Below are 27,340 nucleotides of genomic sequence, written 5' to 3' on the forward strand. Positions count from 1 at the left end.
TACATTTCATGTCGATGAGGTGACAGAATGCATGTTTTTCATGATAGAAAGAGAAAAGAAGGGGTTATGTTTATGAATCTTTCCAATGAATGCTTGATTGTATGATTTTAGAGGTTTCAGCTATGGTTATTAATGTTGTATCAACTCATTCAAATTTAAATGAAGCATTTATAAGTGAAATGTAGATTTAGTTGCAGTAAATAAATGTTTTGTCCTGTCATATAGTGTCAGTCTTTGTGCCAAGTTAATTGAGTTAATAAGTAAATAAATCAGATGATTGGAAAAGAACTGGCCCTTTTATTGATAATAAATGTACTGCTCCTAGCCTCTTGGATTGTATACTCATCTTTAACATAATAATTGTATATAGTTTTTAAAGTGTACATACTGTGAACAATTCTAAAAATAAATACATGTATTTATATTGCATTATATTAATAACAATTTATAATTAGAGAACCTTGGAACCCTCTAAGGGCATTACAAGTAGGTTTAGAAGTTTATATTTTGTATTACTGCTGTGCATTTTTATGTATACCTTTATGGGTGTATATATATGTCTATATATACAGTAAATACATATACTGTATATTTTTATTCTTTGGGACGATGATAAACAGCATTTCAATCTCCCTCTCTGTATCACACACACAGAGGATTGACAATAAAGTTGACTTTGATACAAACGCTAACCATTTACATTCTATAAGCAGAGATGGCAAAAGTACACTCACCCTTTACTCAAGTAGAAGTACAGATACTCGTGTTTAAAAATACTCTGTTAAAAGTAGAAGTACTGGCTAAACTTCTTTACTCAAGTAAAAGTAAAGAAGTATGGGCTTTGAAATGTACTTAAGTAAAAAGTACCCATAACTACCATCTGTTTTAAAGAGTACCTGACCTCCCTTTATATTAATAGAACAATAATGTCATTGTTAGCTAATGAATGTTTCCATGCTGAACAACGGCAACATGACAACGTGTTCATTGGTCCCTCTTCTTTAGAGAAGACCAGGAAATGATGGATACACGGATCGTGTTCAAATCAATAGGCACGCAATGACTCTAATAATAATGATCACGCCACCAAACACACATTCAAACTAAAGGAACCAGCCTGTTTGGAAAATGTAAGAAGTAGAAAGTACAGGTATTTGTGTTCAAAATGTAAGAAGTAGAAAGTACAGGTATTTGTGTTCAACATGTAAGAAGTAGAAAGTACAGGTATTTGTGTTCAACATGTAAGAAGTAGAAAGTACAGGTATTTGTGTTCAAATGTAGAAGTAGAAAGTACAGGTATTTGTGTTCAAAATGTAAGAAGTAGAAAGTACAGGTATTTGTGTTCAAAATGTAAGAAGTCAAAGTAAAAAGTCGTCAGAAAAATAAGTAGTGGAGTAAAGTACTGATACCAGAAACATGTACTTAAGTACAGTAACGAAGTATTTGAACTCCACTTCTTCCCACCTCTGCTATAAGAAAACAACAGCAGCCAATCCTTACTGTAAATCTCTCCTTATTTTTTATGTACTAAATGTGTTCTTTTCTTTTCAGTTTCAAGAAATGAACACCTCATCTGCCAACGTCACGGTGTTCTACAGTATCGAGATCCCTTCTCTAAGCTGTGGCCAAGAATTTGATTGTTGTGGTGATCGGGATCTCCATCAACTACATCAATGCCGGCCTCATTCACCACCTTCTGCAAACACCAGGTGGAGTTTCCTTTGACATTTAGCCATTAATAATGAATTGAAAGGAAGTTATTAGCAACTCTATAGGAAGCTGTCGACTAAATGCATTCATTTTAAGCACACATTGGGTTGATCAAGAGATATTTCGGTAACACTTTAGATTAAGGTACACATATTCACCATCAACTAGTTGTTCATTAACATATTAGAGTCAAACTACTAGCTTATTGGTTAAGAGCTAGACTTCACTTTAAAATAGGGAACATATTCTGAGTTAGAAATACCACATTTTGAGTTATTTTGACACAATTAACATTTATAGTTTCATGTCTTGTTACATAAGAATGGATCATATTTGTTAGTTGTTATTATGAGAGAATGCCTTATTACGCCCATATTGAGCATTTTAAGACCCAAACTCAAACACAACAACGTCCTTACTTACAATAAATAAGCACTAATTAGAGGGTTATTAAGGACAACAACTCTTAACTAATGACCTAGTACTTGGAGAATATGGTCATGTAGAATAAGGCATTAATACGTGTTTTATAATGACTAATAAAGAGCCAATATACTGCTAATATTCATGTGAATGAACAAGTAGTTGATGGAGAATATGTGTACCTTAAAATCAAGTGTTACCGATATTTCTTACTGTAGCCATGTTTCTTTTTGTATCGTAATATTTTAGGTTATAGATTTAGATTTTTTTTTAATTGATTTAAAAAATAGTATTATTGATTTAAAAAATAGTTTCATTGATTCAAAAAATTGTTATTACAGATTTAAAAACATCGTTGCTTGCTTTAAAAGTAGCACAATTCATTATGTCAAACCTTGGAAAGTATCTAGATATCCCTGCCCTAAGTAACTGGCAACTGAATATGTGTCGCCGTTTGATGTCTATATCTGGACCGTTGCGTAAAAAGGACCGCAGCTCCGTGTTGAGGGTTTCTGCCCCGTTACTTCTCCGCTGTTTTCCTGTCCCTCTTGTCTTTTTATTTTCTTCGCTGGGGACTCATTAGCCACTAACTATTCATCCAAATGACTGTGCTCTCCAAATATATTAAAATTAATATTAAAATCCTCCATGTTGCTCTCAGACGGTAGACAACGGAAAACTAAAGACAAGCAAACAGTTTACATGCAGTTTGCTTTTCGGCCAAACTGTATAAATTAAATCGATCGGACTTCTTTCTGCAGATGTGAGCGTCCTTCACAACGGTCAATAATGGCGCGTTTCCACTACAGCGCGGAGCACGGTTTAAGAGGGCTGTGACGTCAGCGGCCCGTCTTTGGTTGCGTTTCCACTTGGTCTAGTACCGGCCGGTGGGTCCTAATTCACAGTTATTCTGGCCTCATAAAATCGCGGGTCTAGGGCCAGAGACAACAAGGCTGAGTCGGGCTGAGTATGCTAAACTAGAGAGAGCATCGCTGGCAAGGGGGCTACAACTACAACAAGATGGACATATTTGACCGTGATTTAATTGTAATACACGTTTCAAAATGATGCCGAAGTAACAACATACTGATACCGGTTAGTAAAAACCATGAAGTAATGCTTTGTCAAGTCTGCAGACAGACGGCAGGCGAAAAACCTTTTAAAATGCGTGTTTTTCTAAATGGAGATTGGCTAAACTAATGCAGTATATGCTCTGACCGTCCACACTCACAACAACGGCCTATACAGACATAAATAAAGCAGCGACTGCATTCACCATGACACAGGCAGTCTGTGGTTTGTACTTGTTTAACTTTTGTCTAGTTTCTGAACATATATGAGGAGCTGTGAGCTCTGAGTGCTAACAGCTAACGGCTGTGTTGTTTTTCCTGTGGTTCTCTGAAGATCACGTCACGGCTCCGCCTACACTGCGTTACTATAGATACTACCCCAGTTCCTAAACTGTAATGGAAATGCACCATAAAGTGAGCCAGTCCTAACGAGGCCCAGCCATACCGAGCGGGGCCGAGCGAGGCCGTGTAGTGGAAACGCGCCATTAGTCCTTGACAGCGGTCTGTACTACTGGATTAACAATGTATCACGTGTTCTGAATTGACCAATCAGAATCGAGTATTCAACTAAGCCATGTAATAAGACAAGTTAATTAATTTAAGCACACATTGGTTTGATCAAGAGCTAATTTCTAACTGTAGGTCTACTATTTGCAGCAGCCTTATAATAACAATAAACTGGCATTCCCTTTTCCTTAATTCATTTGGCTTAACGTCACGTTCAATTAAGCAGCAGAATATTTTAGGTGACCATTGCACAATTTGTAGTTTACATGCAACCTGTATCAGTTGCTAAGACAAGTTCATTATTATGTTTTCATGAATACAGAAGACATTTTTGAGTTTAAGAGTTCTTATATATGTGAATCCGCTAACCTGTACTGCTGCATTCATATCTGATGAAGGGTTGAAAGGATGAAGGGAGGGATGAATGGATAAAGGATATGGAGAGGCAGGGATGAAGAAATGTAGGGATGAAGAAAGGGAAAGAGGGATGACTGTAAAATGAATGTAAGGAGGAAGGGATCAAGGGATGTAGGAAGGAGAGATGAAGGGATGAATGGATAAAGGGATATAGGGAGAAAGGGATGAAAGGTTGAATGGATGAAGGGTTTAAAGGGATGTAGGTAGGGAGGGATGAATGGGTAAAAGAAGGGAGGGATGAAAGTGTAAAGGGATATAGGGATAGATGAGGGTCAAAGGGATGTGCATAGGAAGGGATGAAGGAATTTAGGAAAAGAGGGATGTATCAAGGGATGTAGGGATGAAGGGTTGAAAGGGATGTAGATAAGGAGGGATGAACGGGTAAAAGAAGGAAGGGATGAAAGTTGAAAGGGATGTGCATAGGAAGGGATAAAGGAATTTAGGGAAAGAGGGATGAGTGTAAAAGGAATGTAGGGAGGAAGGAATCAAGGGATGTAGGAAGGAGGGAGGAAGGAATGAAAGGTCGGAGGGATGTAGGGAAAGAGGGATGAAGGGTTGAAAGGGATGTGGGTAAAGATACGGTAAGAAGGAAAAATAGATGAATGGAAGGGAAAGTCTGGATAAACAAGGCCGGATGTGTTGACTGAATATAAGACATAATGATATCAACTGTATATAAACATACAGTATAAGCTCTTGGCCATTTTATTGTCCATTTTTCCATTGATGCATCTAGGTAGCTAGCAAGTAACATCCCCAGAAAATGTTATCCTCAAAAGAGATTTTTTCGCCAACTAGCTGTCAGTGATATGCCAAATATTTCTAAACTACATACGGTGGTAGTTGCTGTATTTGATATGTGAATGCTGATAGCTTTCAAATGAAAATGACGAACTGGAAAATGCTTTGTTTATAATTGTTAAGGAATAATTCTTCTAGATATCTAACCTTTTGCTCTGTGACGTTTTATGATCTACTCTGACGTCTGTTATCTCCTTTAAGGAAAGGCCTTGGTGCCATATGTGTTGTTGTTACCAGTTTGTGACCGGTCAACTTGTCTGGCACGAATGGTACTTGTAGTGAGAACGCTGAGGCACGTCTTTATCGGTGTTTGTGGACTCTAAGATGTGAACTCTTTGAGGCCATGAGTGTCGGACGCAGGTGGCTCAGTGTTCCCAGCTGTTTAGTCTACTCCTTCAGAGATGTTGATTACTCTCTGTGAACCAGTTAAAAGGTCTAGCATAGAGAGAGGCTCTTCAGAATTGACGTGGCAACTCTACCGTGTAGTCAGAACCTCTGACTCTTTGATTTGTGATGTGAATCCTCCGGCCGATACTCTGAATAAACCCATCAGTGTTTGACATCAAAAGCTCCAACTCTCACCGTGTCTCCTTCCTGAGTCGGTGACTCCCAATGCATTGCTACACAGAAGTTTCCCCCAAATAATCACCCATTTCACTTTTAAGTATACTCACCTGGTTTAATTGTAAAGCTGACCCTCAGACTTCCATGTTTTTCAAACCTTGTCTTCCATTTTGCTTTTCTTCCCACCCTCCAGATCTTCTACACGAATCCTCGGTACGTCCTCTTCATTCACCTGGTGGTCAACGACATGGTCCAAGTGACTCTTTCCCTTTGCATGTTCATCATCAGCTACACTATCTACAAAATAAACGCCTCTGTCTGCTGCACCTTCATCCTGATGGCTCTCATCATGACTGAAAACACGCCTCTGAATCTGGCTTGCATGGCGATTGAATGTTACAATCGCCATTTGTTTTCCTCTACGCCACGCACAGATCTGTACCATTAAGAGAACGCTGATCCTGATTGGTCTGATCTGGACGACCACCATGTTGTCTTGTCTCCCTGATCTCTTCATCACTTTGGCCACAGTGCCACTGGACTTCTTTCATACAAAGATCTTCTGCCTCAGAAAAACTGCCTTCCCAAATCCCATCATCTTGGAGAAGAGAGATATCACATATATAGTGTTGCTTGTTACAGTTTGGACTACTGTCTTTTACGCTTACTTCCAAATTCTCTCCACTGCACAAACAGCAAGCGAAGATGCTAAAAGAGCCAAAAACACAGTCTTGCTCCATGGGTTTCAGCTGCTTCTCTGCATGTTGGCATATGTAGCCCCGCAGCTTCTAGATGTTCTGATGCAATGGTTTCCTCAGAACTCTACAGACATCCTCTTTGCTTATTATATTGTTATTCAGGTCCTGCCACGATCGATCAGTCCGATCATCTACGGTATACGAGACAAGACTTTCAGGGGGTACATGAAAAAGCACCTGTGTTGGACGGTTAGCAATAAGTAGCCCCTTTTTAGACTTCAATTATTCACTAAAGGTCAAGTAAAAGTACTGACTAAACTTCTTTACTCGTAAAAGTAAAGAAGTATGGGCTTTGAAATGTACTTAAGTAAAAAATACCCATAACTACCAGCTGTTTTAAAGAGTACCTGACTTCCCTTTATATTAACAGAACAATAATGTCATTGTTAGCTAATGAATGTTTCCATGCTGAACAACGGCAACGTGACAACGTTTTCATTGGTCCCTCTTTTTTAGAGAAGACCAGAAAATGATGGATACACGGATCGTGTTCAAATCAATAGGCACGCAATGACTCTAAATAATAATGATCACACCACCAAACACACATTCAAACTAAAGGAACCAGCCTGTTTGGAAAATGTAAGAAAGTACAGGTATTTGTGTTAAAAATGTAAGAAGTCAAAGTAAAAAGTCGTCAGAAAAATAAGTAGTGGATTAAAGTACTGATACCAGAAAAATGTACTTTAGTACAGTAACAAAGTATTTGTACTCCACTACTTCCCACCTGTGAATACCACATACAAATTTGGGTTGTAACGTGATTGTGAAGTCCAATTTAGGCTTACATACAACACTGTAATAGGCAGTGAAATCGTAGCAGTTTGTTTAAATAAGCAGTCCCCTTTGATACACAACATGGGTCAAAAGTGACCCGAGTTAGTTTTAATTGTAAATATCTTTGCAACAAATTACTTTAACAATTCAAAATTCCAGGTATTCCTCAATGAACTTGTTTATGATCATCACAAAGTCTTACTTTCACTAATTTTTGAATAAAAAACATTTTTGTATCACTACCCTTCTAAGGGACAACATGGGTCCAAAATTACCCGTATTGACCATAGACTGTATATATAAATGGACGTAGGGTCCGTGACGTCACCCATAGGATTCTGCAGAGTTGCCGAGAAGCCCTTAGTAGGCGGAGTCGGCCACTAACGGCTCGACAGTGACGTCTGAGTCTAACTCCCGCCTGCTCCAGCCTGCTCCAAATAAGGGCAAAGAGGCGGAGCCGAGGCGGGACCTTCTGCCTCCAGCTGGGAAGTAACAGAGCTAGCTCAAGCTAAGAAGCTAAGCTAACATGCTTCCCCATCAGCACACTGCCGTCACATTTTACGTTTCTAAGGTAAGCGGACATGAAACTATTCAGCAAAACTATAAATAATAATCGAAGTTATTGAGTTTTTAGCATAATACTTCAGAATCTTAAAATCCCTTAACGTTTGTATGCAATGTGCTAAATGCAACACTGGAATCAAGCAAATATTAATATGTTTGCATGACATTAGTTATTTATATTTTGCTATCACTTAATTATACGTTTAATACATTTAAGTTAAGCTAAGGTGCATGTGATGGTAGCTAGTTAGTGCTCTTACCTGTGAGGCCTCCTCCAAACCGCATTATAACCAGACTGTATCATTAAAACTATAAGTACCAGTTCTAGATCCTTGACTTTAGACAAACAATTCAAAAGACAAAATGTATTTAAAGACCAATCTTTATTTGAAGGTGCCTCTTAACCTGGGATATTAGTTATACAGTAATAGTATTGACAATCTAAAAAAACTGAGCAACTCAACAGTCAACTTTATATTTCTTATTGTCTAAAGCATTTATTATTTTCATTTTCCCCTCTCATATTCAGTGTGGACGGATTGAGACAGCGTGGTGTCCAGAGAGCTGCAGAGACTTCAGGGAGAAACCTCCGTGTGATGGACGTCCAGTCTGTTGGTTTGGAGAGGACTGAGGGTCTTTCCTCTGTGAGGAGGACCAGGCCTGATGGAGGAGCCCATGCTGGGCATAGCTGATACCACCTGATCAGGCCTTGTCTGTCACTTTATTTGACTAAATGTGTTTACTTATACATTTAATAGGTTTACACCTTCTGTCCATATGTGCTTTTTTATTTAAAACATGTTTGATTAACTTTTGGTTCAGATTTCAATAAATTGAATTTGTATTTGCACTCCTTTTGTCCATTATTCTTACTGAAAATGTTAGATTACACATTCACATCCGACTGAAGATTGGCCCCATTTATTTGCGTTGCAAACTCTGCGGTACAAGGTACATGTTGTGAAGCTCATAAAGTGAGGCAAATAGAATTAATCAGCTGATGGAGTGTAGATGTGGAAATAGGTGCATTCGATCAGCTGACTTCACAATAAAAGTAGTTTCTTAGTGAATGTCCTGTACTGGTCTTAAAATCTCATAACATCAGCTTTTAATTTTCCTCTTGGATGTTCTTCTTGACCCTCAGAGAAGGAGAAAATGTTGAGTCGTGTCTTTCAGGCATGTCCTTTCCTAACAAAAATTACAGGAAACATAAAACATATTATTGCAGAACAAGTGTGTTATTTATGAAAGAGGTGTGTTTGTGTTTAGGGGCTGTAGATATAATTATTTTGTAATTGTAATGTTTTATTTTATTTCAACAGTGAGCTACAAAGACAATCAGATTATGAATGAACAGTATGACATTCATCAACATTGAAATATATTTTATTATCAAAATAATATTTAACTGTTATCAAAACTTAGTGCAACTGTAGAAGCTTGCTCTGTTCTCTCACTGAAATCATAACTTTTACCACGTTTTTTACAGACAATATTGAGAGATAAATAGCAGTTGTCACTAATAGGTTTGCCTTCAATACCTTAAATTAGAAAGCTGACAGTCATATTGCTTGTTAACATCTAAATGTAACCCTTTGCATGGAAAAAACCCTCAACTTCACTGATGTGTAGGTGATCTAGTATTTAGTATTGTTTAATGGAATGTATATCAGTGTATTAAAGTCAATACTTCATTTATTTAAACCAATATCTTTCTTGATTCTTTGTACAGTATGAAAAAAGAGTATTTGTACCTGTGCTGAAGTTCACTGCTGTGAGGAGTCCAGTTCTGTCTCTCACTCTCTGGTCCATCCTGTCTGCATCACCTGGAAACTTTAAACAAACAGATATATATGTAAAGAACCATGTGTACAAACAATATCACTTATTCTCTTCTGTTGAACATGTTGGATTGTGTATTGTCCGAGTCAGGGTTCTTTTTATTTTACTGTAACTTTGGAAGTTGTGTTACCAATGCTGTTGTGTTACTGTTTATTTGATACCAATTTGGTAATGCAATTAATAAAAACAACAACGTTTGGGTTCGTTCTTCAGATGACTGTGACGTTAACGTGTAAACTCAATAATGAACTCCAGCTCAACCAACCATATTGTAATATCTAAGTAATCATCTTGAAATATGACATTAATAATTGTAATATACACACATCTTATTGTGAGGTTGATTTCACATACACTACTTCGACGTTAGCTTGTCTACATACTTGAGCATAGCTACCACTCGCTTACACGCGAACCCAAGCCTTAACATTCATTACGTAGCTGATTAAAATCATAAACACATAAATAAAGTACTCGAATTTCACTTACCGCAAAACGGCATTCATGCACCGTCTGTTTTAACCGCAGAGCGAGTCACAATAGTCCGATATATAAGCATGAAGAACAAACAAACACGGACGGGATCAAGTTGTGTTCCCTGGATGAACTGACCAGGCAGAGTCGCTGTAGCTTCACGGACGGAGCAGCTAGCAGAGAGACAAAAAGCTAACAGCAGCAGTCACCTGACAGAGCTGTCACTCAGTGTGACCACGCCCTAATTTATGCAAAAACTTTAAGACCTAATATAAATAAAAGGGTCGCGTTAGAAAACAATTCACTCACAGATTCATAATCACGAAGGTGGAATCTAACTATATACATAATAAAATGTATTGGAGCCAGGGCTAGAAACGTTTTTTTTCTGCTGTGAAATTGGGCATTTTAACATGGGGCTCTATGGAAATTGCTCCTTTCTGCAGTCATCGCCTATCGGCCAATATATGAACTGCAGTTTGTGGCACTTCCGTATTGGCGTCCCGGCTCTTCCCCAGAGTTTGCCGCTTGGTATTGACCTACAATGATATTTCATGCATGGGTGAGTGTTTCTTAGCTATATTTTTGGTAATCAATTTATTTAATCATTTAATATTCCAAGTATTCATTAAATATCTTGTTTTTGATCACCACACATAATTATTTTCATTCTCCCTTTCTTAATTTAGGAACTAAAACAGTTTTTGTAGTTCTACAAGTGTGATAAAAATGAAAAAAATACATACTATAATAATAATAATTTCTTTATAAATAATCATTTTAGCAGTGATTGGACAAAACATGTATTCACTATGCAATTTTAAAGGAAGCTTTTATTTGTAAATGATTGCAGTTAGGAACATGTTTACCGTGGACAACTTTTCACATGCCAAACTTGTCACAACTCAACAGGCTGCTTTTGCACGACTGATTCATGTAAGTCTTATTTTACACTTCTTTTACTTAACCTGTTCCACTCTGAGCCTGTTTTTCAGGTCTCAGGCTCGAAAATGACATTCCCAGAACAAATGACCATATCTTCCCTTCTAAAAGGGTTAAATTAATAATCTTTTTTCTCAAAGTAATGATAAACCTGTGAGTTGGATGTGGAAAAGTCAGAATCAATATAGATGTTTTTTATTTTAAAGAAAATTCTGATTTTACATAGTAAAAAACTGTAAATTATAGTGTCCGTCCAAAAATTATTTTTTACTTATAGTGAAAACTACCCTTGGATGATGGGTTAGTAGACTAAAAGCTTTAGGAATCCAAAGTACAACATACAATAAGTACCCTGTATCAAGATTGATGCAAAACAAGTGACATTTGACCTTTTTAGAGAGGTTTAGCAAAAACAAACCACTTCTGGGGTCATTTGGGTGGATTTTCCATATCTCTGGCCCCCTTGGTCGATTTTGATGGTTGACAGCTCTTTCTGACCGTTAGAGCCAATAGAATCGAAGGGGGAGTCCCCCACACACACTCATTGTGAAGAGAAAAGGTGGGGGCTTCGCGCATGTCATTTTTCATCAGAGTGAACCTATCTCTAGCTTTGACATCTGGAAACGGAAAAGCAGTTTTAATGCTTATGGATTATCAGAAATCATTTCAAAGGGACACCGACACATTGGATTAACCTATTGATTAACTTCAGCAGCGTTTTTATCATTGTAATGCCATTGAAGACCACTTTGGAGAGACTACAGAACCAAGGTAAAAATGTTAGCATTTTTAGCTACCTAGCGTCACCTGTTTTGATGTCCGTTTTTGCTTATAACGTCGCAAATACGTATAATTCAGTGATAATGTGGGTGTCCATCGATTCTGTGTCACCTCACGATGTGAAACCATGTCATGGATGTAGAGAAGGGATAAATAATAAGGTTTTGTGAGTGATTTTTGGTGCAGTAAGGTGTTAGCATTTTTCGCTCGTTGCTAATTCAACGTGGCGGGCGTCTCCCTTAGGGATAAGGTGAGAAGTTCAGTCATCCGGGAGGGACTCGGAGTTGAACCGCTCCTCCTTCGCGTCGAAAGGAGCCAGTTGAGGTGGTTCGGGCACCTAGTAAGGATGCCACCTGGGCGCCTCCCTAGGGAGGTGTTCCAGGCACGTCCAGCTGGAAGGAGACCAAGGGGTAGACCTAGGACCAGGTGGAGGGATGATATCTCTTCGCTGGCCTGGGAGCGCCTTGGAATCCCCCAGTCAGAGCTGGTTGATGTGGCCAGGGAAAGGAACGTTTGGGGCTCTCTGCTTGAACTGTTACCTCCGCGACCCGACCACGGATAAGCGGGAGAAGATGGATGGATGGATAATTACTGATAAAGAGCCAATATACTGCTAATATTCATGTTAATTAACAACTAGTTTATGGCGAATATGTGTACCTTAAAATCAAGTGTTACCAATATTTCTTACTGTGGGCAGGTTTATTTTTGTATCGGATTATTTTAGGTGACCATTGCACAATTTGCAGTTTACATGCAACCTGTATCAGTTGCTAAGACAAGTTAATTATTATGTTTTCATGAATACAGAAGACATTTTTGAGTTTAAGAGTTCTTATTAGGGATGCTCCGATCGATCGGTCACCGATCGAGATCGGCCGATACTCACTCTCTACCGATCGATCGGCGCTCTCTAAACATGCCGATCGCGAGCGCCGATCGCATGACGTAAAATACATACACTTTTCTCTGTGCGCGGCAAAACAAGCTGACAAAATGGCTTCACCAGTCTGGCAATATTTCAAGGTGTCCGAAACGGACATTAAAATAGCCGTATGCAAGGAGTGTGAAGCAGAAATCCCCCGTGGTGGAACGCAAAAACGACAATTTAATACCACAAATTTATTTCGACATTTGAGAGTTCATCACCTCAAAGTATACAGCGAGTATGAAAGGCAAGCCAGCGCGTCAGTAAAAACTCCGTCATCCACTCAGTTGACAGTTAGTGAGACATTTAAACGGCAGGAACCCTATAGCAGGGACAGCAAGAATTCAAAAGAAATAACAGCAAAGGTAATGGAATTCATTGGACTTGATCAGCAGCCTCTTTCTGTAGTGGAGGATAACGGGTTCCGACGACTTATTACCACCTTGGATCCACGCTATATCCTTCCAGGGCGTAAATATTTCACAGACGTATGCCTGCCGCAGTTATACCAAACAGTGTATACACACATAGACAGCATTTTAAAGGACAATGTCACATCAATTAGTTTTACCAGTGACATCTGGAGCTCGAGTGCATGTCCCATGTCCATGTTAAGTTTAACTGCGCACTTCATTGATCAGGACTTCAAACAACACAACGTTGTTCTTCAGTGTCAAGAATTCCCCGGGTCACACACAGCGGAGGCTCTGGCTGCTGCATTCCGTGAGATGTTCCGATCCTGGGGAATCCCGACAGAAAAGGTCCACGTTATTCTAAGGGATAACGCAAAGAACATGGTAAAGGCCATGAAGGATGCGGGTGTACCCAGCCTACCCTGTATGGCGCATACACTCCAGCTCGTTGTGAACGAGGGAGTATTGTCACAGCGAAGCATTTCTGACATAACAGCTGCAGGGAGACGGATCGTCGGTCATTTTAAACATTCACCATTAGCATACTCACGACTCCAAAGTATTCAGCAACAACTTGGCCAACCTACAAAACGACTACAACAAGATGTAGCCACAAGGTGGAATAGTACTTTGTATATGCTGCAGAGTTTACTTGAACAGAAACGGGCACTATCTGCTTATGCAGCCGACTATGACCTGCCTTCAACGCTCGCCGGCCATCAGTGGAAATTGATTGAAAATATGTCTTCCCTCCTCGCACCATTCGAAGAGCTAACACAACCGATCAGCTCATCAACTGCATCTGCTGCAGATGTTATACCATCCATTAGAGCTCTTACGCGTCTCCTTGAGACAACAGCTGAGACGGACCATGGCGTGAAAACATCAAAAGCCACCTTGTTGGAAGCGATCCAGAGGCGATTCGGTGACATTTGGTCTCAGCGCCTGTATGTAATTGCCACACTTCTGGATCCGAGGTGAGAAAACGAATAGACCTAGGCCTACTTCGTAAATATTTATGTTATGCAGGCCAAATTACATAAAAAATAAGTAGCCTATGCTATTGGTAAAAGGAATGCTATAAGTTCAATTTTCTTAGAATTAATAAAAAAACACTTAAGAGTTGTGCAATGTATATATAGGCTATAAACCCGCAAATAACCTAACCTACGGAAGTACATCAAATAAATAATAATGTTGTTTGCTTTTGTTTTCTGTTTCGTTTTTTGGTTAAAAAGGTACAAAGACCGATATTTCCCAGACGCACTCAAGCCACAGCTACGTGTTCTGCTTTTGGGTATCCTTGCCACCCGTTCAGGCTCCAGCCCAGAACGGCATGAGAAAAGTTCGGAGGCGAGCGGCTCTGAGCCCCCAGAGAAAGTACCCCGAGCTGGCTCTTTGCAGGCTATGTATGAGGAATTACTGGATGAAGATGTGGAACATGGTGCTGGCAGCAACGACAGCAGTCAATACGCATCGCAGATGAATCTCTACTTGTCAGAGCCACTTCTCCCACGAAGCGGACAGCCGCTTGCTTTTTGGCAAGACAATAAAAGCCGCTTCCCCGCACTCGCAGAAGCTGCACGAGCCTACCTCTGCGCGCTGTGCACAAGTGTAGATAGCGAGCGACTTTTCAGCACAGCTGCGAATGTTGTTGATGAAAAGAGGAACAGGCTGACTTCCAAAAATGCGGAGATGCTTATATTCATCAACAAGAACTTGCCGTTGATGCGCATGAAGTAAGCCTAAAGAATAGCCATGGCAGGTTGTAAAAACATGTAGGCCTACATGTTGAGGAGGAATGTTTTATAGTATTTGATTTGGCTATTGCCTTTCTTTGTTTCTATTTAAATATTGTCTACATTTGAAGTAGGCTTATTTTTAGAAAGGCCCTGTATTTTGTTCCGTCTATTGAAATTTATTTGTATTGCCTTATATAGGCTATAATGGTTTCTTATGATTTGAAAAATAGCTTTTATTCCATAGGAAGGCTAAAATATTTGCTATACTGCACTTTAGACGAGCATAGGCTATTATATTGATTTTAGTTTCTTCAAAATCTACATGCCCTAAGAGAATGGAATATGTTGGATATGTTGCCTTTCGATAAATAAACAGTTGTCAATTTATGCTTTCTCAGGTCTTAATTATATTTCTGCAATGCTGTGTTAAGAATAGTTACTTTTATTGCTCTAAATAGTAAATAAATATATAATGTACACAACAGAGTTTCCGTTAGAAAGCTCTCCCGGATCTCCGCCCGCGGTGACTGACAGGTGACACACACTTCAAGTTATATTTCTGCAATGCTGTGTTAAGAATAGTTACTTTTATTGCTCTAAATAGTAAATAAATATATAATGTACACAACAGAGTTTCCGTTAGAAAGCTCTCCCGGATCTCCGCCCGCGGTGACTGACAGGTGACACACACTTCAAGTTATATTTCTGCAATGCTGTGTTAAGAATAGTTACTTTTATTGCTCTAAATAGTAAATAAATATATAATGTACACAACAGAGTTTCCGTTAGAAAGCTCTCCCGGATCTCCGCCCGCGGTGACTGACAGGTGACACACACTTCAAGTTATATTTCTGCAATGCTGTGTTAAGAATAGTTACTTTTATTGCTCTAAATAGTAAATAAATATATAATGTACACAACAGAGTTTCCGTTAGAAAGCTCTCCCGGATCTCCGCCCGCGGTGACTGACAGGTGACACACACTTCAAGTTAGATCCTAACACACTTAGCTATTTTATCTACCTCTGGAACAAGCTAAACTAGTTATAAATATATGTATTCTTCACTGTCGGGTCACTCATTAATATTACTGAATCAGCGAGCTGCATGAGATACTGACAGGCTGTCAGGAGAGAGAGAGAGGGGGAGAGAGGAAACGAGAGCGCTTCCGCTAATTTCTCCGGTGTTATTATTATATTTATATATACAGTCTATGGTTATTATCCAAAGTTAATGTCAACTTGAATAATGTACTTCATTTGAATGTAATAATTATGTTGGTTGTTGTTTGTGGAAGCGCCAGTGAATGAGCCCCATTAACTGAGTTTTAAGCATTACTTTAAATGGAAGATCCCCTAGGCCCCGCCCCCTCGATCGGATCGGCGATCGGTATCGGCCGATACTGATTCCGGCGATCGGTGATCGGCCCCAAAATTGGCGATCGGAGCATCCCTAGTTCTTATATATGTGAATCCGCTAACCTGTACTGCTGCATTCATATCTGATGAAGGGTTGAAAGGATGAAGGGAGGGATGAATGGATAAAGGGATATGGAGAGGCAGGGATGAAGAAATGATGAAGAAAGGGAAAGAGGGATGAGTGTAAAAGGAATGTAAGGAGGAAGGGATCAAGGTATGTAGGAAGGAGGGAAGAAGGGATGAATGGATAAAGAGATATAGGGATGGTTAGGGTCAAAGGGATGTAGAGAGGAAGGATGGAGAAATGTAAGGAAAAAGGAATTAGTGTAAAAGGAATGTAGGGAGGAAGGGATCAAGGGATGTAGGAAGGAGGGTGAGAGGGATAAAGGGTTGAAAGGGATGTAGGTATGTGGGTAAATATACGGTAAGAAGGGAAATAGATTTTATCGTCAATTCTTCCATTGATGTATTTAGGTAGCTAGCAAGAAACATCCCCAGAAGATGTCATCCTCAAAAGAGATGTTTACGCCAACTAGCTGTCAGGGTATGCCGAATATTTCAAAACTACATACAGTGGTAGTTGCAGTATTTGATATGTGAATGCAAGTAGCTAAGTTAGGTAGCTTTCAAATGAAAATGACGAACTGGAAAATGCTGTGTTTAGAATCCCCCGTTTCACTTTAAAGGATATTCACCTGGTTTAATTGTAAAGCTGACCCTCAGACTTCCATGTTTTTCAAACCTTGTCTTCCATTTTGCTTTTCTTCCCACCCTCCAGATCTTCTACATGAATCCACGCTATATCCTTTTTATTCACCTGGTGGTCAACGACATGATCCATATGACATTGGCCCTTTGCATGTTCATTGTCAGCTACACTATCTACAGGATCAATGTCTCCATCTGCTGTATTTGTGTCCTGATTCTTGTCATCACGACTGAAAACACTCCTCTGAATCTGGCTTGCATGGCAATTGAGTGCTTCATCGCCATTTGTTTCCCACTACGCCACGTTCAGATCTGTACCATCAAGAGAACTATGATTCTGATTGGTTTGATCTGGACGACCACCATGTTGTCTTGTCTCCCTGATCTCTTCATCACTTTGGCCACAGTGCCATTGGACTTCTTTTATTCTAAGGTTTTCTGCCTCAGGAAAAATGTTTTCGCAAATCCCATCATCTTGGAGAATAGAGATATCACATATATAGTGTTGCTTGTTACAGTTTGGACTACTGTCTTTTACACTTTCTTCCAAATTCTCTCCACTGCACAAACAGCTAGCGTAGATGCTAAAAAAGCCAGAAACACAGTCTTGCTCCATGGGTTTCAGCTGCTTCTCTGCATGTTAGCATATGTAGCCCCGCAGCTTCTAGAAGTTCTGATGCAATGGTTTCCTCAGAACTCTACAGACATCCTCTTTACTTATTATATTGTTATTCAGGTCCTGCCACGATCGATCAGTCCGATCATCTACGGTATACGAGACAAGACTTTCAGGGGGTACCTGAAAAAGCACCTGTGTTGGACAGTTAGCAATAAGTAGCCCCTTTTTTAGACTTCAATTATACACTAAAGGTCAAGTAGAAGTACTGACTAAACGTCTTTACTCAAGTAAAAGTAAAGAAGTATGGGCTTTGAAATGTACTTAAGTAAAAAGTACCCATAACTAGCAGCTGTTTTAAAGAGTACCTGACCTCCCTTTATATTAATAGAACAATAATGTCATTGTTAGCTAATGAATGTTTCGATGCTGAACAACGGCAACATGACAACGTTTTCATTGGTCCCTCTTCTTTAGAGAAGACCAGGAAATGATGGATACACGGATCGTGTTCAAATCAATAGGCACGCAATGACTCTAAATAATAATGATCACACCACCAAACACAGATTAAAACTAAAGTAACCAGCCTGTTTTGAAAATCTAAGGATTAGAAAGTAAAAGTTTGTGTTAAAAATGTAGGAAGTAAAAGTAAAAAGTAGTCAGAAAAATAAGTAGTGGAGTAAAGTACTGATACCAGAAAAATGTACTTAAGTACAGTAACAAAGTGTTTGTACTCCACTACTTCCCACATCTGAATACCACATACACATTTGGATTGTAACGTGATTGTGAAGTCCAATTTAGGCCTACAGACAACACTGTAGCTGGCAGTGAAATCGTAGCAGTTTGTTTAATTAGCAGTTTAACAAAAGATACGTCATCTCCAGAATACGCCCCAAATACAAGGCAACATATAAAGTTTGTTATTTCCAGTTGCCATATTGTTGGTGTCCAGCTCTACAAGCATCACCTCAGGTTAGTGTCAGCTGCCTTTCACTCTCTTTTCACAGCTGTATTCACAAACAAATCATGGTCCTGATAGACTACAAACATATTCGGTGTGCAGATCTTTATTTTCACAATAAAAGTGCAGTTTATTAGTGAATGTCCTGTACTGGTCTTAAAATCTCATAACATCAGCTTTTAATTTTCCTCTTGGATGTTCTTCTTGACCCTCGGAGAAGGAGAAAATGCTGAGTCGTGTCTTTCAGGCATGTCCTTTCCTAACAAAAATTACAGGAAACATAAAACATATTATTGCAGAACAAGTGTGTTATTTATGAAAGAGGTGTGTTTGTGTTTAGGGGCTGTAGATATAATTATTTTGTAATTGTAATGTTTTTTTGTTATTTCAACAGTGAGCTACAAAGACAATCAGATTATGAATGAACAGTATGAAGTTCATCAACATTGAAATATATGTTATTATCAAAATAATATTTAACTTTGATCAAAACGTAGTGCAACTGTAGAAGCTCACTGAAATTCTCACTGAAAGAATAACTTTTACCACGTTTTTTACAGACAATATTGAGAGATAAATAGTAGCAGTTCTCACTATGTGTCAAATATCTTTGCCTTCAATACATTAAATTAGAAAGTTGACAAAAAAGTCATATTGCTTGTTAACATCTAAATGTAACCTTTTGCATGGAAAAAACCCTCAACTTCACTGATGTGTAGGTGATCTAGTATTTAGTATTGTTTAATGGAATGTATATCAGTGTATTGGCTGAATCAGGGTCCTTTTTATTTTACTGTAACTTTGGAAGAACAAACTTTTTTCAATAATGTACTCCCTTTGAAAAAAGAATGTCAGCCAAGTACCCCCTGATCAGCGCAAAAACTATTTGTTAGGGACAAAAAGCCTATATAAAGAGGTACAGTACAGCGCTGCACCATCAGTGTCTGATTTATTAAAACAACAACATTGTAACTGAGAAACACTTAAATGCTACATTTCAAATGTTTACAATCCATCACTAAATTCCTGGCAAACCAATTTTAACATCATGCAAGACGACATTAGTTGCATTGAACTGATCTTTTTAATAAGTTGTACTTACAATTTAGTGAGAAACATGGGCTTGTGCTTCACTGAGGATCTTTGTCATTCTCGGTGACAGGGAGGCAACTGCAGTTATTACACTTTGCGTTTTGAAATATGTGTAACTCTGTTAATATAAAACCCACACTGCTAAAACTTCCTTACTTTTCCTAAAATTTGTATATTTATTTATTTATTTTGGGGCGTGGGGAATGAAGAGAGAAAAATATATGAGCATTTTATGAGCATGGGATTTTGACCCCTCATATAAACATATGCATAATGCTGCGCTATATTTTGCAGCCACAAGCCGTTGCCAAGCAACGCTTATTGTTTAGGTCCTTTGAAAAGCAGGCAGTCATATAATTAACTAGAACTAGCTAGATCTGATAGATTTGGACATAAACGCGAGTGAAGTATAACCGGACGCGAGAGAGAGATCAGAGATCAGATCAGCTGCTGCTGACGGAGAACACGCAGCTCTTCTGGATCACAGCTCCGCCGCTGTGACGGACCGTTGAGCCGAGCAAAATACACTAGAGTTAGACCTAACACACTTAGCTAGTTTATCTACTCTGGAACTAGCTAAACTAGTTATAAGAAATATATTTATTCTTTACTGTCGGGTCACTTATTACAGGTTCAGCGAGCTGCACGAGACTGACGGGCTGTCAGGAGAGGGAGAGGAAAAGAGAGCACCCCGTTTATTTCCCCCATTTTATTATTACTTTTGAATAAAGTAGTTAATCTACGATTAGTAGTTTGTTTAAATGCATTACTTATGTTGTATTTTTTCATTAACATAAAATAAATCTCACGTACCCCCTGCAGTACTCCAACGTACCCCTAGGGTTCCGCATACCCCCATTTGAGAACCACTGGACTAGGCTATTCATCGTTCTTACATGCAGGCATTAAGTTACATGTTCACGTTCTACAGCAACAATTAGTCGGTTTCACAAGTGTAATGAAAATCAAATAAATGCTTACTATTTATTTGATACCAATTTGGTAATACAATTAATAAAAACAACAAGGTTTGGGTTCGTTCTTCAGATATGACTGTGAGGTTAATGTGTAAGCTCAATAATGAACTCCAGCTCAACCATCCATATTGTAATATCTAAGTAATCATCTTGAAACATGACATTAATAATTGTAATATACACACATCTTATTGTGAGGTTGATTTAACATACACTACGCTACTCTTCAACACTACTTTGACGTTAGCTCGTCTACATAATCGAGCATAGCGAATTTAAATTAACCTTAGCGATGCATACAGTTCTACCGAATAAAATATCTCTCTAACTTACAAAGATGACCTTATTTTACCAACCTCAAACAGAAGCCGTTTGTTCTACAGTATTATCCCACTTAACGCTTAACGCTTAACACTTCTCTATTTCGTTTTAACTTGGAGGCTACGATTAGCATAGTTAGCACAGATGTAGCTACCACTAGCTTACATGCTAACCCAAGCCTTAACATTCATTACGTTAGCTGATTAAAATCATAAACACATATATAAAGTACTCAAATTTCACTTACCGCAAAACCGCATTCATGCACCGTTTGTTTTAACCGCAGAGCGAGTCACAATAGTCCGATATAAGCATGAAGAATAGTCAACAAGGCACCAGCACAACAAACACGGCAGATTTCAAGTTATGTTCCCCGGATGAGCTGAGCAGGCTGAGTCCCTGTAGCATCATGGAGCTGCTAGCAGAGAGAAAGGAAGCTAACATCAGACCACGCCCTAATTTATGCATAACTTTAAGGCTTAATATTAATTAAACAGATGAGTTGAGAAAAAACTCACCCCCCCCCCCACAGTTGTCATGAAGGGGGAATCTAACTATACAGAGAATATGTTTTTTTTAACCACGATGTAAACATGTTTATTTCTGCTGTAAAGTTGGGCATTTTAACATGGGGGTCTATGGAAATTGCTCCCTTCTGCAGACTGCTCCTACCGGCCACTAGATGAACTGCAGTTTGAGGCACTCCATTATAGGCTTCCCGGCTTTGCCCCAGTTTGCCGCTTGATTCACACTCATCAAAGTTGATGTTGCAGTAATATGCAAAAAATTAGGAAATGTCCTAGGTTGTGGTGGAATTGTAAATCCCGTTTAGAAAGGTTTCTAACGGAGTGAAATAACCCGGAAGTTTCTAAGCGGCAGCCCTGATAAGAGCTGTTTTGATTCTCTGGATCAGGGGTGTCCAAACTACAGCCCGCGGACCATTTTGAATTGGCCCTCAGCAAATTCAAAAAGTATAATGACTTAATTATAATAAACTTCTGCTTGTCTTATATTGTACTTCTTAAATAAATATGTTCAAATATATTATATGCATGTGTTAATAAGCCCACTTTTCAAATAAATTCAGTCAATTAAAGTTGAAAACATGTTCTAAACTTGTTAGAACATGTTTCTAAGATGATACGAAAAAAGCCCAATAACAAATTAACATAACAACCTTGAAACATACCCTTCATATTTCCTCTCATTATAATCAATCTGAAGCTTCTGTTTTAAGGAATGAGCTGTCAACACAATAACTGAAACCCTGAGCTGTGAGTTGTTTTTTTCTAACACCCTCTGGAGAGCTGTGATGTACAGTAGGCTGTTTTTTTCTTAAAGCATTTTCAAGTATCAATAATAGTTGACCTACAATGGATAGATTTTTCCAACTTATAACTGAATTTACAAGGGAATATACCTCTAGTGAGCGGCCCAGCCCTTCGTATATGTTTCTGTATGTGGCCCACCCCTGATCTAGATGATAGAAATTGAAACTTCCTTTCGAATCTCCTTTAGCTTAGGAAACACTGGACCTTCCTTTACGAAAGAAAAAGATAAATGTTTTCCCACAATACCTTGCGGCCGCAACATTTACCGTGACACAACATAATACAACTGATCGTGACCGAGAAATGCAGATCATGTAGGTTACGGACACTTATTCAGCATTTTACAACTTATACCTGCAAAAATAGCCTCCTGAGTAATGTGTGGATGGGTTTGGATCACCCCATAAAGTCAGAGGTTCACTTGCTGCTGTCATTGTCTAGATGCATTGATTAAGGTAAGCAACATAACTCTCTGCATAGTTTGTTTTTGTTGTTTTATAATTATTTTCATAGTTCTTTCATGTTTCTATGTAAGTTTGTTTTGTTTGCTTATAAGAATTGTTTATTGTAAAGTGCCTTTAAGTTCTTAGAAAATAAATATACTGTATAACTTTGTATGTATTATTATCATTATATGGTCATTTGGTAGGCAATATTTGATTCTGCATCAGCTCCTCAGTTATGAGAAACCCTAATAATGATCTGTTTTGTCAGTTACCTCATGTTTCTTTACTTTTAATGTTACACTTATAACATTATCTCATAGTCAACAGCTCTTTATTTTATAGTTTATGCATAATATGGATTACACTGTATGTTTACAGGTTGTTTGTCCTGCAACAAATGCAATTGTTTTGTTTCTGTTTCTCAAATTTAAAATCCCCTCATCCCTAATGTTGATTTAAACATTAGGACATTTCTTTTCGCAACAAACTAAAGTTAATTTTAAAGCTACTGTAGATGCTGGTTATTATTATTTTATGATTTTCCCAAATCGTTTTTTTCCAATAACCAACTTTCCACGTTCAATGGATTAAAGTAAATTGCGGTAAAATATTGATATATTTTAGATGAATGCTTTGCTTCTGTCCCTGCTGCTGTTATCAGAGTATATTTATATGTCAATGTTTATGCTTGGTATTATGAGAACGGTGGTTCTTTGATTCATCATTCCCCCAATTTAAATATTTATTATTGTGTATTTTCTCCGTATATCAACTACAGCAATACGATCAGGGCTATCTGAAACAACTACTTGTAAATCAAAAGACGTTTTTGAGAATGATTTTGCCGTCAGACAAGATCCATGTGCACTATTGTTAAGGTAAATATTCAAGCTTCCTTTTTATGTTTGATTATATTAATTGCAGGCTTGATCTCCCAAATGCATTTTATGCAACCTGATCTCACCAGAATGCGTGACTCCACCACGACTCCTTAACACTGCATTGCGTGGTGGAGTCACGAACTTTGCTACATTTACGTGTTTGCACCACGCAAACAACTCCAATGTAAAGTGAATGAGGCTCCTTTGTCGTGGTGCACACACGCATTTCTACAATGTCCAGCAGTGAGCTTTTATTCTATAAAACGTTTTTAAAATCTACTTTATAGCTTGTAGTAACTCACAGGAGGCTTCTTTTATTTTATTTGTATTCATAATCATTTTTATTTTTCGTCAGAATGTATTATGGTGCATTATTCACCAATGTTTGTTCTCAAAAAACAATGCATTGTGTGTAATACAACTGTGATTTTTATTAAATTAGTTCGTTTTTAAGGAAGGCCAGAGCTTCAGCTGTGTCAAAGAGATTGTTCCCTTTAGTTAACGTTATTTAAAAGATAATTATATTCCTATTTGATTAAGTCCCCTTTATTGTATTACGGACCCAAAGAGCTGAGCGTCCATTCCCATTGGATAACAGAGCATTTTACACCCGGAAGTAAGTATTCTCCCTACTGTCCATTGATTTTATTTACAGTGATATCTGCACTACTCATCAACTCAAAAACACCAGATTATCCTTGTTAATTACACAACATTGATTGGTTTAAATTGTGTACAATGCTTTTGTATTTTCCCCTTTCGATTCGGAGAAACAAATATTTGTTCGTAGTGTGTGGATGGCAGAAGGCACTACACTACCCAGAATCCTCAGCTATAGGACTACACCATGTGCTTAGAACGTGTCCTACCCCCCCCCTTAGGTCACAGGCTCCTCCAACAGTGCAACACAATAAAACAGATAGGCTACACAGAACAAATAGTGCAAGTAAATACAAAAAGAAAAATAGTAAAATAGTAAAAAGTGAAATAGTGCAATAAGAGTCTATATACAAGTGATTGGAATATGATATATTAGATAAATAATTTCTAAGTAGCAGCCAGATGAATGTTATGGATGTTGTTTCTAAGTTCAGGTGTTTAATAGTCTTATGGCCTGTGGGATGAAACTGTCCCCGAGTCTGGTGGTTTTAGTCCGGATGCTGCGGTACCGCCTGCCAGACGGCAGCAGACAGAACAGTTTGTGGGGTGATAGGGGGCTTTTATAATCCTGAGGGCTTTCTTTAAGGTTAACCTGGTATTTTTACTCCACTACATTTATTTTAGTTACTTTACAGATTTGGATTAATGATGTGAAATATAAACAACCCTTAAATCAGACTTTTGTTACACCGGAGTAAAATTCAGTGAATTCAGCCAACAATCAGGCGAGATATTTGGTAGTGGGTGCTTGAGAAGACTAAATATGTATCTGCAGATCCCTAAAGCATATTCATTACTCGTTATTCTCTACTAATAGTTAATTAAAAACTGTATATAATGGCTATTTTGCACATCCCTTTCAAGATTTCAAGATTTTCTAAGGTTTATTGACATATCATATACACAACTACGGTGTAGTTATGCAATGAATGAAACACTTGGGTCACAGGTTCATCAACAGTGCATCACAATACATCTATCGATATCTGTGTACCTCCACCATTAAACATATTCTGCACATTTCTTATACTATCTACATACATCTTATAAGAGTATAATTAATATGTATAATATCAGTTAAAATAAGTGCTTCAACATAGTTAACATTGAAGGAAAGTTGATTGTCAAGTTCCAAAACAAACCATGCAATATATTAGACGTTAAGTACTCAGTCAGGCTTAATATCTGTAGATACCCCCAAAGCTTTTTTCTTATTTAAAAGACGACCTTAACCTAAAGTATTCTTTAATGTTTAAATAAAGCCTTATAAGTTTGTCTGTTTTGCACATCCTCCTATCAGGCACTAAACTGTTTTATTGTAGAGATCACTTACAGTATCTTCTTGATATTTTCTATTCTATATTATTTATATCATTGACCTTCCACTTTCCCACTATATTAAGAGTATGTACTCTTAATATTGAAATGTTTTCATCAAATATAACACATTCAAAAGTGCTTTACAAAAATGAAAGACATTAAGAAAAAGGCATTTTAAAACAGTCAATAAAAAGCAACCCAATCTACCTGCATTGCATTACTCTAAACGTGTAATAACGTGCTTTAACCAGTAGGAGGTGCGGGTTAAAAAGCTGTCAAGTTTACAGTGTTAACAAAATAAAATATACTGCTGTTTCTGGTTTAGTTTACGACGGATATATTCTGTTATTGTTTTGATATTTGTAACACAAAAGCGATGTAAAAAACCCACAGCAACACAGAAAAGATGGTCTTAACATGACCCAGCGGTCTAGTAGTTAATAAAAAACAATAATATCAAAACAAATTATTACTACTAACTTTATTGTGAAATTAAAATAGAACGGTAAAAGAATAGTTTCCGGTCCATTCTGAGGCCCGATCTCTGTAGATAAATAAAGAACTACGACAGATGTGTAATGTTTAATGCAGCCAAACCATTCATTACAATGCATTCATGTGATGACTTTCAAAGAGTAAAGCAAGCACTGCTGAATAAAGTATGATTTGATCTTTGACGAAACGTTTTTTTCATTGGAATGCAGTTGGAGGTCAACCAATCACAGAGCTTGAGGCAAAGCGGAACAATAGCTGAGGATTCTGGGTAGTGTAGTGTCTTCTACCATCCACACACTCCGAAAACATATTTGTTTCTCCGAATCGAAAGGGGAAAATACAAAAGCATTGTACACAATTTAAACCAATCAATGTTGTGTAATTAACAAGGATAATCTGGTGTTTTTGAGTTGATGAGTAGTGCAGATATCACTGTAAATAAAATCAATGGACAGTAAGGAGAATACTTACTTCCGGGTGTAAAATGCTCTGTTATCCAATGGGAATGGACGCTCAGCTCTTTGGGTCCGTAATACAATAAAGGGTACTTAATCAAATAGGAATATAATTATCTTTTAAATAACGTTAACTAAAGGGAACAATCTCTTTGACACAGCTGAAGCTCTGGCCTTCCTTAAAAACGAACTAATTTAATAAAAATCACAGTTGTATTACTTACAATACATTGTTTTTTGAGAACAAACATTGGTGAATAATGCACCATAATACATTCTGACGAAAAATAAAAATTATTATGAATACAAATAAAATTAAAGCTGCAAGCAGCGTTGAGCGGGTCTTCGACGCTCCGCAGGCTGTTGTCCGCACGTCGAGGTATCATGCAGTAGTTTTCCGGACTCGGCCGTTGGCAAACGTGGGAAGTTTCAGGCCGATCGGACAACGTAAATGGGAGTTACAGCAGTATCATACAGTAAACATTGTGTTTGATGGCGAGTGATCTATCGCCATGGCAACGGCATATGATGACATCCCAGAATTGGCGTAGAGCTGTTGAGGGGCGGACTAGTAGTCGTCATCTGAAGTCTGGTGCAGTTTGGACCATTTTCCAATGACTTAAGACAACATTGTGTTTTATGGCGAAGGATGCGTTGCCATGGAAACGGCATATGATGACATCCCATAATTGGCATAGTGCTGTTGAGGGGCGGACTAGTAGCCGTCATCTGAAGTCTGGTGCAGTTTGGACCATTTTCCATTGACTTAAGACAACATTGTGTTTTACGGCTAGGGATGCGTTGCCATGGAAACGGCATACGGTGAGATCTCCGATTTCACCTAGAGCTGTTGAGGGCCGGACTACTAGCCATCATCTGAAGTGTGGTGCAGTTTGGAACATTTTCCATTGACTTAAGACAACATCGTGTTTTACGGCGAGG

The 27,340-nt window shown here is 38.2% G+C and overlaps 2 protein-coding genes and 1 pseudogene across 2 annotated transcripts in view; 2 read left to right on the top strand and 1 right to left on the bottom strand.

The window, feature by feature from the left end:
• LOC117475663 (nuclear factor 7, brain-like) overlaps positions 1-27,340 on the bottom strand; it is an 863,632-nt gene that overhangs the window by 399,818 nt on the left and 436,474 nt on the right. The gene's annotated exons all lie outside the window — the stretch shown is intronic.
• LOC117475373 lies at positions 610-14,713 on the top strand (annotated as a pseudogene).
• Positions 16,911-17,675, top strand: LOC117475374 (odorant receptor 131-2-like). Its single transcript, XM_034121519.1, has one exon. The coding sequence runs from the start codon at positions 16,917-16,919 to the stop codon at positions 17,673-17,675; it is 759 nt and encodes a 252-aa protein (XP_033977410.1). The 5' UTR covers positions 16,911-16,916.

Source organism: Trematomus bernacchii, unplaced genomic scaffold (assembly GCF_902827165.1).
Source record: "Trematomus bernacchii unplaced genomic scaffold, fTreBer1.1, whole genome shotgun sequence".
NCBI classification, from domain to species: Eukaryota; Metazoa; Chordata; class Actinopteri; order Perciformes; family Nototheniidae; genus Trematomus; species Trematomus bernacchii.

Coding starts and splice junctions, on each gene's coding strand:
- LOC117475374 (XM_034121519.1), top strand. CDS start 16,917: ATGAATCCACGCTATATCCTTTTTATTCACCTGGTGGTCAACGACATG.